This window comes from Primulina tabacum, chromosome 1, assembly GCF_025594145.1.
Source record: "Primulina tabacum isolate GXHZ01 chromosome 1, ASM2559414v2, whole genome shotgun sequence".
NCBI lineage: Eukaryota > Viridiplantae > Streptophyta > Magnoliopsida > Lamiales > Gesneriaceae > Primulina > Primulina tabacum.
In genome coordinates, this window is record NC_134550.1 from 49,846,561 (window position 1) to 49,862,289 (window position 15,729).

Sequence of the window (15,729 nt, forward strand, 5' to 3'; positions counted from 1 at the left end):
TAAAAGTTCAATGGACTCGTCATGGCATTGAAGAAGCCACTTGGGAAACTGAATCAGATATGAGACAAGAGTTCCCAGAGTTATTTCGATAATGTAAATTTTATTATACAGTTTTGTATATATACTCCTTATTGATACGATTGAATGCCTGTGATTTCGAGGACGAAATCGTATCTTAGGGGGGGAGAAATGTAATGCCCGAGATTTTATATCGTGCTAAATTACGATTATTGATTTTTAATCGAGATAATTATGAAAGGGCTAACCAAGGCACGAAATGAGATCGCGTGTGAAAATTGGTGTGCGAGGACAGTAGCATCGGCGCACACGTGCGACCGGATGCGCGCACATGCGCCAAACAGGCAGAAGACCTCGCGCATATGCGCGGAAGATGTCGCGCATATGCGCGAGCCTATGCAAGTGAGGTCCAGAAGACATCGCGCATATGCGCCAGTAATGTCGCGCATATGCGCGAGCTGCTAAGGCCGAGACCAGTAGGTCTCGCGCATATGCGCCAGTAATGTCGCGCATATGCGCGAGACATGCAAAAGGAAAAATCGACATGTGGAGAATTATGCAACGTTGGTTGTATATATATATATATATATACAAACGTGAATCCTCAGAAGAAAGGAGAAACGGAAGCTTCGAGGGAAAATAGCTTTTGAATTTTAGAATTCGATTTGCGATCAATCCGTCCGTTAGATTTTAAATCCGACTTCGGAACTGTGTTCCTATCAACGCAGGCTACTACAGGACGTAAGTTTTACTACGTTTTGACATGTTTTGAAATTATGATGTTGTTAGAATTGAATACACGTCATATATGTGGTTCTTGACATGTTAGACAAGCGTAGAATCAAAGTCAGATTAAGAAACGGACTGAATATGGAATTGTTATGAATTTCAGAAGGAGATTGACTAGAATTGATATTAGTTTTGTACGGTGGTTGATTGTAAATGATTGGAATTGGTATAGACTGATATAGTATTATCAGTATCGCAAGATTGTACTGTTGTACCGTCAGAATTTGATAAAACAGAGATGTTGCGATTTGATTAGAATATTGATACAGAATATTGATATTGTCATTGCCAGATTGAACATTGACAGGCTTTGAGTCGAGACTTCGATTGTATCAGAGCGACAGAAAGAAAGGTATAAATAAATGTTGATTCGGGATTGCACAACTCGAGTTAGGTTTGACTTGAGTTTCCCAAAATCACATACTTTATTTTATTGCATTGATATTTGCAGATTAGCAGATTGATATGTTTAGTCTATTGAATTATAGCAGAGCCAGAGTTTGAGTCTAGGGCAGATCAGCCTAGCTAGGGCAGAACCGCCGAGTCTTTGTCAGAACCGCGTAGACTCTAGACTTACGGTGTATCGATGAGCTTAGATGTAGATCGACGTCTATTGTAGACACTCGATACAGCATACCAAAGTCTAAATTAGATCGGGATCCCTAAATTAGAAATAAGTTGAGAGAAGATAATAAGTCATTGACTTAAATACAGATTCGTATTGGTTCATGTAGTCAGATTGGATACATGTTTTAATGATTGTTTATGCTTTTATATATGTTTTATATGATTGCATTGATACATCGTTTATACTGGGATATTTATATCTCACCGGAGTTATCCGGCTGTTGTCTTGTCTGTATGTGTGCATGGCAACAGGTGTGACAGGTTCAGGGTCACAGAGGTGAAGAAAGATCGAGTTAGAGTGGAGACTACGGACTTGGACTAGAGTTAGGGTTTAAACACTTGTTATATAGTTGTTAAACCTTAGTTGAGACTGATTGTATATAGTGCAAGATTTGTACTTTTAATACTGACGTGTATGTTAAGATGTATGCCATTACGTTCCGCATTTTAAAAAAAAATTTAGACCCTGTTTATTATAATTTATTAAATTAGTCCCAATGACGATTAATAAGATGATTAGCGTCCGGGTCCCCACAACAGGTGGTATCAGAGCGATAGATCATTTAGATTAAGATAGAAGAGGCTAGTGAGCGGGGTAGATTGAGTGTTTCTTTCCTGCTTTTGAATGCTAGCATGTCTTACTGCTTTAATACATGTTACTTGCTTATCTGATTTGATATAGTAATATGTTTTATTGAGAATGGATCAGCACCGATTCTAGATCAGCAGTAAGATGATCAGAGGAGGACTGAAGTTGGTTGTTGTGTTTGCGTTACTAATTCTGTTGATAACCAGATATGCCTCCCAGACGAATTCCAAAACAGGGTAGTACATCAAATCCTCCAATGGATGTAACACCGACTCCAACGGAAACGTTACTGAAACGATTTCAGTCATTTCACCCGCCAACTTTGAAAGGAACTGAGAACGCTGTGGAATGCGAGAGTTGGCTTGATGATATTGAAATGCTTTTTGATTCATTGGAATATACAGATGAGCGGCGAGTTCGATTGATTGGACACCAGTTACACGATGTTGCTAAGGACTGGTGGATTACTAGAAAGAGAGCCATGGAGCATAGAGGTACGACTATTACCTGGAATATATTTAGAACTGAATTTTACCAACGATTCTTTCCAGTATCGTACCGGAAGGACAAAGGGGCAGAGTTTGCTAATCTAAGGGAGGGACAGATGAACATAGAAGAATATGTGTCCAAGTTCTCCACCTTGTTGAAATTTGCTTCACATGTGGCTGACAGCGAGGAAGCTACTGCTGATCAGTTCATCAATGGCTTGAACCCAGATATTTTCACATTGGTGAACACAAGGTGACCGAATAACTTTACTGACGCCCTGAACAGAGCTAAGGGAGCAGAAGCCGGTCTGATGAGACAGAAAGGGGCTTCATTTGTGCATCCAGCACCGAGACCACATCAACCACCTCATAGATTCGAGGTTGGCGGCAGCAGTGGAGGGAAGAAAGAATTTTTGAAAGCCAGAGGAAAGCAATTTAAGAAATCTGGCAGTAGTTCTTCTAGCTCCGGTGGTTCCAGACAGAGCCAGAGTTACACTGGAGTTTATTGTAAGACTTGCGGAGGAAGACATGCAACTGAGCAATGCCAGGGAGTAACTGGTAGTTGCAACATCTGTAAACAGCCGGGACACTTTGCTAAAGTGTGTCCACAGAGAGGGTCCCAAAGATCTCAGGGAGCCGAGTCATCGGGATTAGCAGCACAGACTGAGAGACGATCAGCTGCCGTTCATACATTCCAGCCAGCGCTAGCTCAGTCACAGCAGAGGCCAGGAGGTAGCCAGACTGTTAGCCAGCCTCCTAGACAGCAGGCCAGAGTATTCGCTTTGACCGAGGAGCAGGCCCAGGAAGCACCAGATGTCGTTGTGGCAGGTAACTGTTCTTTATGTGGTTACCCTGCTTATGTATTGATTGATACCGATGCTTCACATACATTTATTTCTGAACAATTTGCATTGAGTCATGCATTGCCTGTAGAGTCTTTAGCTACTGTAGTATCTGTCTCTTCTCCTTTGGGGACAGGTTTGATATCAGTAAATTCTGTAAAACATTGTGTACTACAGTATGACGGGCATGAGATTGAATTAGATTGCATCGTACTTGGCTTGTCAGATTTTGATTGTATTATCGGTATTGATATGCTGACCAAGTACAGGGCGACTGTGGATTGTTTCCACAAGATAGTGAGATTCAGAACAAATATGGCTGAAGAGTGGAAATTCTACGGTAAGGGTTCTAGATCGAGAATTCCCTTAATATCCGTATTATCTATGAATCGATTATTACAGAAAGGAGCAGAGGGATTCCTTGTCTATTCAGTAGATGTACTGAAGTCGAGTCCATCATTGGCAGACCTGCCAGTGGTACGTGAGTTTGCTGACGTCTTCCCAGATGAGATCCCGGGATTACCTCCAGTTCGAGAGATAGACTTCAGCATTGAATTGATGCCAGGTACAGTGCCAATTTCTAGAGCCCCGTACAGAATGGCACCAATTGAGTTGAAAGAATTAAAGGATCAACTGGAAGACTTACTGGCCAAGGGGTACATCAGACCGAGTGTTTCTCCTTGGGGTGCTCCAGTACTGTTTGTAAGAAAGAAGGACGGTTCGATGAGACTCTGCATCGACTATCGGCAACTGAACAAGGCAACGATAAAGAATAAATATCCTTTGCCTCGTATTGATGATTTGTTTGATCAGTTGCAGGGTTCTTCAGTATATTCCAAGATCGATTTGAGATCTGGATATCATCAGCTGAGAGTCAGAGATTCTGATATCTCAAAGACAACATTCAGAACCAGGTATGGACACTATGAATTTATTGACATGCCATTTGGTTTGACGAATGCTCCAGCTGTATTTATGGGATTGATGAACCGTATATTCCAGAAATATCTCGATGATTTTGTGATTATTTTCATCGATGATATTTTGATTTATTCAAAGAATATGAGTGAGCATGCTGAGCATCTAAGAACTGTGTTGCGAATTTTAAGGACTGAGAAATTATATGCTAAACTGTCGAAATGTCAGTTTTGGTTAAGACATGTAGTATTTCTGGGTCATATTATATCCGGAGATGGGATATCAGTGGATCCCAGTAAAGTGGAAGCCGTGATTTCTTGGCCAAGACCGACGTCAGTGCCCGAAATTCGCAGTTTCATGGGTTTAGCGGGATATTACCGTCGTTTTATTAAAGATTTCTCAAGTATTGCTAAACCAATTACTCAGCTGACTCAGAAGAATGCTCCATTTGTTTGGTCTGAAGAATGCGAGACCAGTTTTCTGGAGTTGAAAAAGAGATTGACCAGTGCTCCGGTGTTGACTATCCCCTCCGGTACTGGTGATTTTGTGGTTTATTGCGACGCCTCTCACAGAGGGTTGGGATCTGTTCTGATGCAGCGAGGGCATGTTATTGCTTATGCCTCAAGACAACTTAAACCACATGAGACTCGTTATCCAATCCATGATCTTGAATTGGCAGCCATTGTCTTTGCATTAAAGATATGGCGACATTATCTTTATGGAGAAAAGTTTGAGATATATTCTGATCATAAGAGTTTGAAATATCTGTTTTCACAGTCTGAATTGAATATGAGACAACGAAGATGGCTTGATTTGCTTAAGGATTTTGATTGTGAAATCAAATACTATCCAGGAAAGTCTAACGCAGCAGCTGATGCACTAAGTCGAAAGGTATGTTCTTTATCCTTGTCGACGATCGGTGTTTCAAATTTGATAGAAGACTGTTGTTTGTCTGGATTAGCATTTGAAACAGATTATAGACCGTTGAAATTTTATACGGTGCAAGTAGAACCAGAGCTGATTATGAGGATTAAAGCGGCTCAGAAAGTTGATCAGAATGTACAGAGATCAATAGTAATGGTCAGAACAGGACATCGATCGGAATATCAGGTACGTGATAACGTCTTGTATGTAAATAATCGTTTGGTTGTGCCGAATGTTTCAGATTTGAAACGATAGATATTGTCAGAAGCGCACAACAGTCGATTCAATATTCATCCTGGTGGCAGAAAGATGTATAATGATTTGAAAAGACAGTTCTGGTGGAAACAAATGAAGACTGACATTGCCGAATTTGTTTCCAAATGTCTGAATTGCCAGCAGGTGAAAGCAGAAAGAGAGAAACCAGGAGGTTTATTACAGAGTTTGTCCATTCCTGAATGGAAATGGAATCACATTTCCATGGATTTTGTGACGCAGCTACCGCGTTCCTTCCGAGGTTGTGATGCGATTTGGGTCGTGATTGACAGATTGACCAAATCCGCATGTTTTATTCCGTACAAGATGACGTACAGATTTGACCAGATGGCAGATATCTATGTCAGAGAAGTGGTCAGATTGCACGGAGTGCCGAAGTCAATTGTATCAGACCGTGATCCTCGATTTACTTCGCACTTCTGGCAGAGCTTGCAGCAGGCTCTCGGTACGAAGTTACATCTAAGTACCGTATATCATCCACAGACTGACGGACAGTCAGAGCGGACTATCCAGACATTGGAGGATATGCTGAGAGCAGTGGTGCTTGATTTTAGCACTAATTGGCAAGATGCATTGCCACTTTGTGAGTTTTCGTAAGACAACAGCTATAAGACGAGTATTGAGATGGCACCATTCGAAGCGTTGTACGGAAAGAAGTGTCAATCCCCTCTCTATTGGGATGATATCTCTGAAGTGCCTGAGATTGGACCTTATATGATCAGAGATATGACAGAAAAAGTGAAGCTAATTCAAAAGAATATGAAGGCAGCACAAGACAGACAGGCCAAATATGCCAATGTTCGACGTAGACCGTTGGTATTTGAGGCAGGAGACCGAGTATTTTTAAAGATTTCACCTTTCAGAGGAGTTGTCAGATTTGGCAAGAAAGGAAAACTGTCTCCATGATATATTGGGCCTTATGAGATTCTCGAAAAGATAGGAGATCGTGCCTATCGACTCGCATTACCGCCTTCATTATCCGGGATACATGATGTCTTTCATGTATCGTTATTAAGGAAATACCTTCCTGATGCTTCACATGCTATTCAGCCAGACGAGACCGAACTGGATGAGACGTTGAGCTATGTTGAAAAACCGATTCACATTATTGATCGTAAAGAAAAACAGCTCAGAACAAAGACCATTCCACTTGTAAAAGTTCAATGGACTCGTCATGGCATTGAAGAAGCCACTTGGGAAACTGAATCAGATATGAGACAAGAGTTCCCAGAGTTATTTCGATAATGTAAATTTTATTATACAGTTTTGTATATATACTCCTTATTGATACGATTGAATGCCTGTGATTTCGAGGACGAAATCGTATCTTAGGGGGGGAGAAATGTAATGCCCGAGATTTTATATCGTGCTAAATTACGATTATTGATTTTTAATCGAGATAATTATGAAAGGGCTAACCAAGGCACGAAATGAGATCGCGTGTGAAAATTGGTGTGCGAGGACAGTAGCATCGGCGCACACGTGCGACCGGATGCGCGCACATGCGCCAAACAGGCAGAAGACCTCGCGCATATGCGCGGAAGATGTCGCGCATATGCGCGAGCCTATGTAAGTGAGGTCCAGAAGACATCGCGCATATGCGCCAGTAATGTCGCGCATATGCGCGAGCTGCTAAGGCCGAGACCAGTAGGTCTCGCGTATATGCGCCAGTAATGTCGCGCATATGCGCGAGACATGCAAAAGGAAAAATCGACATGTGGAGAATTATGCAACGTTGGTTGTATATATATATATATATACAAACGTGAATCCTCAGAAGAAAGGAGAAACGGAAGCTTCGAGGGAAAATAGCTTTTGAATTTTAGAATTCGATTTGCGATCAATCCGTCCGTTAGATTTTAAATCCGACTTCGGAACTGTGTTCCTATCAACGCAGGCTACTACAGGACGTAAGTTTTACTACGTTTTGACATGTTTTGAAATTATGATGTTGTTAGAATTGAATACACGTCATATATGTGGTTCTTGACATGTTAGACAAGCGTAGAATCAAAGTCAGATTAAGAAACGGACTGAATATGGAATTGTTATGAATTTCAGAAGGAGATTGACTAGAATTGATATTAGTTTTGTACGGTGGTTGATTGTAAATGATTGGAATTGGTATAGACTGATATAGTATTATCAGTATCGCAAGATTGTACTGTTGTACCGTCAGAATTTGATAAAACAGAGATGTTGCGATTTGATTAGAATATTGATACAGAATATTGATATTGTCATTGTCAGATTGAACATTGACAGGCTTTGAGTCGAGACTTCGATTGTATCAGAGCGACAGAAAGAAAGGTATAAATAAATGTTGATTCGGGATTGCACAACTCGAGTTAGGTTTGACTTGAGTTTCCCAAAATCACATACTTTATTTTATTGCATTGATATTTGCAGATTAGCAGATTGATATGTTTAGTCTATTGAATTATAGCAGAGCCAGAGTTTGAGTCTAGGGCAGATCAGCCTAGCTAGGGCAGAACCGCCGAGTCTTTGTCAGAACCGCGTAGACTCTAGACTTACGGTGTATCGATGAGCTTAGATGTAGATCGACGTCTATTGTAGACACTCGATACAGCATACCAAAGTCTAAATTAGATCGGGATCCCTAAATTAGAAATAAGTTGAGAGAAGATAATAAGTCATTGACTTAAATACATATTCGTATTGGTTCATGTAGTCAGATTGGATACATGTTTTAATGATTGTTTATGCTTTTATATATGTTTTATATGATTGCATTGATACATCGTTTATACTGGGATATTTATATCTCACCGGAGTTATCCGGCTGTTGTCTTGTCTGTATGTGTGCATGGCAACAGGTGGGACAGGTTCAGGGTCACAGAGGTGAAGAAAGATCGAGTTAGAGTGGAGACTACGGACTTGGACTAGAGTTAGGGTTTAAACACTTGTTATATAGTTGTTAAACCTTAGTTGAGACTGATTGTATATAGTGCAAGATTTGTACTTTTAATACTGACGTGTATGTTAAGATGTATGCCATTACGTTCCGCATTTTAAAAAAAAATTTAGACCCTATTTATTATAATTTATTAAATTAGTCCCAATGACGATTAATAAGATGATTAGCGTCCGGGTCCCCACCGACTCTCAAATCAAGTGATATAATTTGGCTATTGAAGTTAAACACCAATTGAGTACGATGCATCCAAATAAAAAATAAAAAACCAATTGATTACGATTTTAAAATAGTTGCTCTTTATTTCTAAGAAATTAATCATTATCGAATAGAAATTGAGTACTCACAAACCAAGTAAGATTTGATGTTTGGACATTGAATTCAAACATAATTCTCATATCAATCTAGTCACAAAACACAAGATTGAATCTCAATTCAAATAGTTTTAAATTTAATCATTGATGCATATGAGTATTGATATTGATTCTCGATAGGCTGATAAAGTACAATCAATGTAAATCGGTAATACAACGATAATTTATCTAATTCTCGTATCAATCTACTCAAAACACACAAATAATAGACATTCATATTCTTTGTATTTAAAATTTAATGCATTCGACACTTCATATACAAAATGCAAGGTAAATACCATATGTATTAAATATACGGAATGTGAATGCAGACATCGGGTCTACCCAAATTACTTAGTATAAACCTCTCATAATTAATTTGGGTCTTGATCATTTTACTTTTTGAATAAATAGTTATTTTAATTAATAATATAATTGATTATTTGTACAACTTTTAAGTTTAATTTCTGTTTTTAATTTTTAGTTTTAAATTTCAATTTTTACAATATTTCTTAAAGTAGGGCTCTCGTGAGACGGTCTAACGAATTTTTATATGTGAGACGAATCAACTCTATCGATATTCACAATAAAAAGTAATATTTTTTCATGGATGACCCAAATAAGATATATGTCTCACAAAATACGATCCGTGAGACCGTCTCAAACAAGTTTTGTCAATTTCTTATCAGTCCGAATGACAGATTAAGTTATTTTTGTTAGATCATGACTTTACTATGATATGTTCTATATTTGTTTGTAACTTGAAATTACATGAGATAACAAAAGATTTGTTCAAGTTTTGAAACTTTTATTATATAATATAACTTTTTTGGTTAAAACATAAGGTAAGAGATGAACCAGGAGATGATAAACATAAAGTTCAAGTTTAACCATGAAATTATAAATTCATTTGTAGCTCTTTAGCCTATTTAGTCGAGAAATGACGTCTATGGCATTTTTGGACGATTTTTTATGAATTTATGTTTCTTAGGTATTAGTTATTATTCCAAAATTTAAATGTCTCTTTTTATTAATTTATAAGTTCCAAGTCTCAGATGGATCATTTTTTATACTTGAATTTTAAATATATCGTTTTCTTTTTTATCGAGAAAAATTAATTATATATCAATTGCACCACGTACACACAAGATTGGGAGAGGCAATGAATGAAAGGAGGACAAATTCCGCGGATGAAATAGAACACAAACACACGCGCACGCGCACGCGTGCACACACACGGAGGGTCTTCTTCCATTATTATTATTTTTAATTGTCAAATTAATTATATTCTCTGTATTCTTTCCGTTTTGTTCATCATGATTTCAGTGCCTATGTTAAATCCCACGGTGGTTGAGTTTTGATTCTATGCACTTGCTTGGAAAATCCCAAAAAAAGAGAGAGTTGAATTTAAAGTAAAATATAGAGAATTTCATGGGAATTAACTTGGTTTCCATCTGTCCTCAAGCTGTTGGGTGCTTGGTACTGTTGCTGTTCTTTTAATTATGAATCTCGAAGGCACGTGGGGTTTCTGAATTCTTGGTATTTATTCATTATTCTGGTTGATTTTCGAGGTTTTGACTGTATTCCTCCAATTCATCTGATTCAAATTGCAATACGAATTAGTGTCGGCTGATTATTGTATTTAGTCGCGAAGCTTACAAATTTCTGAAAATCTAATAAATGCGTAAAACTTGAAGATGTTTTAGTTTGCATAATTTTTTCCCTTTATTTTGCTTCTTTGAATCAAACAGTTCTTTTATTTAATATTTACCCGAGATTGAGTGGTACTTTGGATTTCGGAAGAATCTTATTGATGGTCTTTTCTTTGGGTGTTCTTTAAAAAAAAATTGAACATTTTCTTGATTCTTTAGGTGAGCTATGTGAAAAATGATACTCTGAGCCATTGTACTTTTAGTTGTTTTACAGAACTAAATGGAACATTTTTAAAGCTTTTCTTGCAGTGATTTGAATTACATTACAGCGGAAAGAGTGGCCTATCGGTGATGGCAGACGATCTATTTTCAGGCATTGCTAACGATGGTGTACAGATCGAGGGCAAGGTTCTTCAAACGTTTCAGAAGAATTTCGTGCAGGTCCAGAACATTTTGGACCAAAACCGGCTGTTAATTAACGAGATCAACCAGAATCAAGAAGCCAAAATCCCGGATGATTTGACACGAAATGTGGAATTGATCAGAGAGCTCAACAACAATATAAGACGGGTGGTTGATCTTTATGCCGATCTTTCAAACTCATTCACTAAATCGATGGATGTTTCTTCGGAAGGAGAATCGGCTGGGATGACTAGATCGGATGGAAGAGTCGGGCAGAAGAGGATTTGGTCCAGCAATTGATTCAGAGTTCTTGGTTCTGGTATATTCTTGGATGTTAAAACTCAATTTCTTGGTGAAAATTGCAGAATCTTGATGGTTACAGAGAATAATTAATACAGTTTGCCTTTGTAGTTTATGCAACTATCTTTGTACTGGAACATAGCATTCCTCTGTCCCCAGATTGGAATCAGGATATGAAGATTCAACATTTCAAATATTATATTATAATCTTCTTAAAATCTACGTTTCATCCATCAATTATGATAAATTACCCCATGCTGTCTGTTTCCCTCCTCCGAAAAAAATCCTGAATCCATCTCTAGGTGGAGTATCTTTATAAACCCACATATTCCGTATCAAATTTGTGGTGGCCCTGGATTTTTACGTGAGGATAAGCCATTTTCTATGGTTTAGTAATATCACAATTTATATTTTCCACAGCCCAGGTATATACATGTATTTGCACTTCTACTTGGTCATGCGTAACAGAGATTGTTTAGAATAGCAACACTGCTCAAGAAAGACTTCAAAAGTCGGGTATTAATCAGAATGAACGATACATATCTAGATTCATTTGGAGAACATTTTTCGGACATGCTCCTCGGATTCGTATCCAAAGTTATCCCAAAATAAATCTGCTGTCATCTGAAGAGTGTACTTGTTCTGTAAACCGAGGTCATATTTAGAATCGACCCTAATCTTCATTTGGTCTCCAACCTTGTAAGAATATACATTTACTCCTGTGACTTGTTCATCAACGTAGCAAAGCAATTTTTCCAACTGGAAACGCTCTCTGTGCCATTAACCACCTGCGTATACGAGAAAAGACATATTGATTAAACTTACACAAATAGAACCGAAGAAATTCAAGTGCAAGTTTCATCAATTGCAACAATAATAGTTTTTGTTATAGCAGTATCAGTCCTAGATAAGAGAAACCACAAAGTTTAAGAAAATATAATTATTAAACCTCAAAAATCAATCCTCTTTGTGGGACATTATCGAGGGCTTCTACACATATGAATGCGGCATCTTCTTTGCTCAGGGATCCTTTCACTGCACTGCCCTGACATATAAATTTAGAGAATCGTGAAAAAGCTCTTTTCTTTTTTCTTTTTCTTTTTTGAAAATAATAAATTGCCAAGATCCTTTCAGAAGTCATAGTTTTAAATCTTGTGAAAACAGATTAACCGTTCAAAAAGATTAACCGTTCACAAAAGGCTCAAGTTCAGCCAAACAAATCGTCTAACACAACGATTATCATCAGCTGTACTGGGAGAAAAAACTCGTGAAATTCAAAAGATGAACAGTAGTTATACCTTGTGACAAAAAAATCTTGATCAATCAAGAATCATGTACAGGAGATGGTTTTTTAGACCTGCTTTGTTCAAGATTTTTTTACGAAACCTCTACTGTACCTCTTCAAAGCTGAAACCTTGCTTTCCTCCAGGAGTATTCTTTAGGGCACCAGTTCTGATTATTGTGTAGGGGACTCCACATGCCTTTGCAACACTTTCATCTTGCTCAGCTAGTTTTTTTGCATTGCTATTCATGGCTGCTAGAATTCCAGTCGTATCCCTATAGAGAGGCAACTGAAAATTTCAAGCACTTAACATCCAGGATATGTTAACTTACGTTGCTGCGTGAATTATTTGATAATGATATGAAGATACCTGAGATAACAATATCACATGCTCTACACCTTTCCAGCTCTCTATGTTACATAAGAATCCTTCCTAAATAGAGATGGACGGTAAAGATTTATGTTAAAGAATCAACACAGTTCTCGAACATAGAGTCTGATACATACATTCGGACATATCAATGCACGAACACCTCTTAGAGCTTTTTTCAGAAATGTCTTGTCCTTTGCATCTCCAGCCATGGGCTTCAGAACAATACATAAGAATCAGGGAAAATCGAGCATAACAATAGAAATGTCAGAAGCCATCTAAATATTGTTTGAATGATGTGGAGGCATGAACCTCAACGTAAGTGCCAAATGCTTCCATGGAAACTCGCTTATCCTTCACTAGAGTTTTTACTTGAACTCTTTTGACTATGAGTGACAGTATGACCATCTGTAGAAGTAAGAAACACGAACCTTAGATTCAAGAAACTATAATTAGGTTGCTCGGATCAAATGCTCGCAACTAAGCAAATCTTTTACTGCATAGCATACATAGCATCACCTGACCAATCTCATTGTCTCCATCAGTTACTAATACAGCATCTCTGATTTCCTCTTCTTCTGCGTCCAATATAAAGAAATGGATACGAGTCAATCTCAATAAAATAATAATAAGCACGTGTACTGCCCATAAACTGGGACTGGGGTTGAAACTGTAATCAGCATACTGCCCATAAACCAGGGGAGGGCTCACCCCATGACAGTCTCCGATTTTCTTTTAGCTATTGTATAATCTTTGTATACTATTTACCATAAAAATGCATGTACTGCCCATAAACTTTATGATTTTAGTTGCGCGTCCTAAATAAGGTTCAAGCTCCGCCACTGTCTCGTTCACATACATGGAAAGGAATACAATTGTTGTTTACAAGATACAAATATAATATGGGAGAAGAGAAAAAGAACCTGGGGTATCTTCTTCTAATGCATTTTCATCCTTTGACATGAGATCAGGCGCCCCATACCATTTTCTCAACTTTGGACCCCCTTTATCAATCAAAAAAAACAAAAGAGTGAATATCGACAAGATCCCCAAAAATACACATATAACCCAGTAATTTACTCGATAAGCAAAAACTCGTTGAATGGAAGTTGAAAATCTTCAAATTCCAAAGGCAGTCAAAGTGGAACACCTTCAATATAATCAAGAATTTGGTCCATGAAACCCAGCCGTTTCTTCTTGGAAAAAAAACAAGTGAATGAAAAGCTCTTTTCCAGTGATTGAAAACCGAACTGTTTGTTCTTGAAAGCGCCAAGGGTCGGAGATAGTTGAGCGAAGCAGAAGGCGGAGAGAGTGGAAGCAGAACCAGCCATTGCACTGTTGGATTGTGAAGTTATCTTTCCATTTCTCCTCGTCCATTTGTTGCGCTTAAAGGGCCGGGCCACAGCCCGGGTTCAACTATTCAAATTCTTTTTTTTTTTTAATCCCACGTTTGGTTTTCAAGCAAGTAGGTAAAAGACCACAATATATGAGTGTGCGTCAATGGTATTTATATAAGTGGGTATAATGATAGGGCAATTATATCAAAACATTATCTCGTTTGTTTTTTCCCTAAATATGATAATACTTATACTCGAAAAACATAAAAATAAATAATAAAATAGTATATATAATACAAATTTATATATTTATTTTTAAAGTTACTCGAGTGTAAACTGACAAAAGTTGATTCTCGCGAGATTTTATTTGCTTTTTGTAGGTCTTCCATGGTTTCACGTGTTCCAGAGCTTCCATCTTCCAAGCATTTTAGCTTCAGTTTCATTGGATCATGATCAAACCTACCCATGCATTCTAACAGATCCTTAGATCGAAATTTGATCTCAATCATACCTTCTAGCTCAAGAATATTTCCTTAATTAGTTGTTTCCTCAACATATGGTCTAGATTAATATTACTGTCAACCACCACCCCGAAGCTCTCTCATTATAGGAATGTATATGAAAATGGATTGTCGGTAACTCTGAAAGTTCTCCACTATTTCTTATCCAGTCTGGATGACACATTCGAAGAGATCCATTTGCTCATCTGAGAAGCATCTTTAGTTGGCGAGCATGAAGATCAGTGGCATTCCTTCTTGATTAAAGTTCAATATTGCTTGAGCGGCCTTAGCGACAGAATTAGGATGCCACAACTGACCTGCTTGTGGGATGACCCTTTCACAAGAATCTAGTTGTCTAGGACCAACAAGAATTACTGGCATCTAAGTTTGAGCCTCGACAAGAGTAATTCCTACGAGTATTTCACCAAGTTGACATTGGCTGGTCACAATAGTTCTTGCCCAAACCTCGAGTGTCTCAATGAAATTATCCTTATTGAATATGCCTCCAAGCCATTTCCCATTAGCATCCATAGTACCGCGTATAGCTGAAGAGAGATCGCATTAGGTCTCAGGTAGATATTGAACAGGTCTCTCAGGAGGATCCGAGGAAGTCAAATAGGGGAGTGGACTACCAGAGTATAGTGGAACAAATGTTAACCACTTCAAATTTGTGATATACCCTTAACATTATCAGAAACAGTGAGATGAACTATTCCATTTGTGACCATAATTTTGGGTCCTCCAAGTTGCATGTTTGAGCTATATACTTCCTGTTTCATAAGCTTGTTCAGTGCAGAGAAACCAGTCAGAATGATCGGTTGATCATGCCTTTGAATACACCGTATACCAAAACGAGCAAATTAATAGCCTATCCCAACAGTTCTACTAGTCACATAGGTTAAGGTAAATGTCTCATTATATGCTATTAAATTCACACCGAAAAATAATTGAAGATCTTAATCATTTTATTTTATTGCAGCTCCATACTCGAAATTGAAATGGAAATTAGGACATCTGATTTGGGGTTTAGGCTTTTACGGAGTGGAAGTGTCATGTGAGTTATTCATGTTAGTTTTAACTATCAAATAGACATAAAAATTAACTTCGGAAGTTTTTTTGAAATATTTAGG

At 38.0% G+C, this 15,729-nt stretch overlaps 2 protein-coding genes across 11 annotated transcripts; one reads left to right on the plus strand and one right to left on the minus strand.

The window, feature by feature from the left end:
* The first annotated feature begins 9,932 nt into the window (after window positions 1-9,932).
* On the plus strand, window positions 9,933-11,332 carry LOC142546161 (protein ELF4-LIKE 3-like). 8 transcript variants are annotated; one of them, XM_075653725.1, is made up of 2 exons: window positions 9,933-10,295; window positions 10,718-11,332. In XM_075653725.1, the coding sequence occupies exon 2, from the start codon at window positions 10,760-10,762 to the stop codon at window positions 11,108-11,110; it is 351 nt and encodes a 116-aa protein (XP_075509840.1). In that variant the 5' UTR covers window positions 9,933-10,295; window positions 10,718-10,759; the 3' UTR covers window positions 11,111-11,332. The 8 variants fall into 8 exon arrangements, with proteins under 8 accessions (XP_075509840.1, XP_075509872.1, XP_075509889.1 ...); XM_075653757.1 differs by having other exon boundaries at window positions 9,933-10,235; XM_075653774.1 differs by having other exon boundaries at window positions 9,933-10,168.
* Window positions 11,333-11,612: 280 nt separating this feature from the next.
* Window positions 11,613-14,210, minus strand: LOC142546150 (uncharacterized). 3 transcript variants are annotated; one of them, XM_075653691.1, is made up of 10 exons: window positions 13,913-14,210; window positions 13,686-13,766; window positions 13,282-13,340; window positions 13,075-13,170; window positions 12,900-12,977; window positions 12,763-12,825; window positions 12,508-12,681; window positions 12,060-12,155; window positions 11,778-11,898; window positions 11,613-11,730 (listed from the first exon to the last, which is right to left on the minus strand). In XM_075653691.1, exons 1-9 carry the CDS (start codon window positions 14,091-14,093, stop codon window positions 11,824-11,826), a joined length of 903 nt encoding a protein of 300 aa, XP_075509806.1. In that variant the 5' UTR covers window positions 14,094-14,210; the 3' UTR covers window positions 11,613-11,730; window positions 11,778-11,823. The 3 variants fall into 3 exon arrangements, 2 of the variants coding, with proteins under 2 accessions (XP_075509806.1, XP_075509813.1); XM_075653698.1 differs by having other exon boundaries at window positions 11,613-11,898; window positions 12,060-12,150; XR_012820423.1 differs by lacking the exon at window positions 11,613-11,730 and having other exon boundaries at window positions 11,876-11,898; window positions 12,409-12,681; window positions 13,913-14,209.
* Between the last annotated feature and the right edge of the window lie 1,519 nt (window positions 14,211-15,729).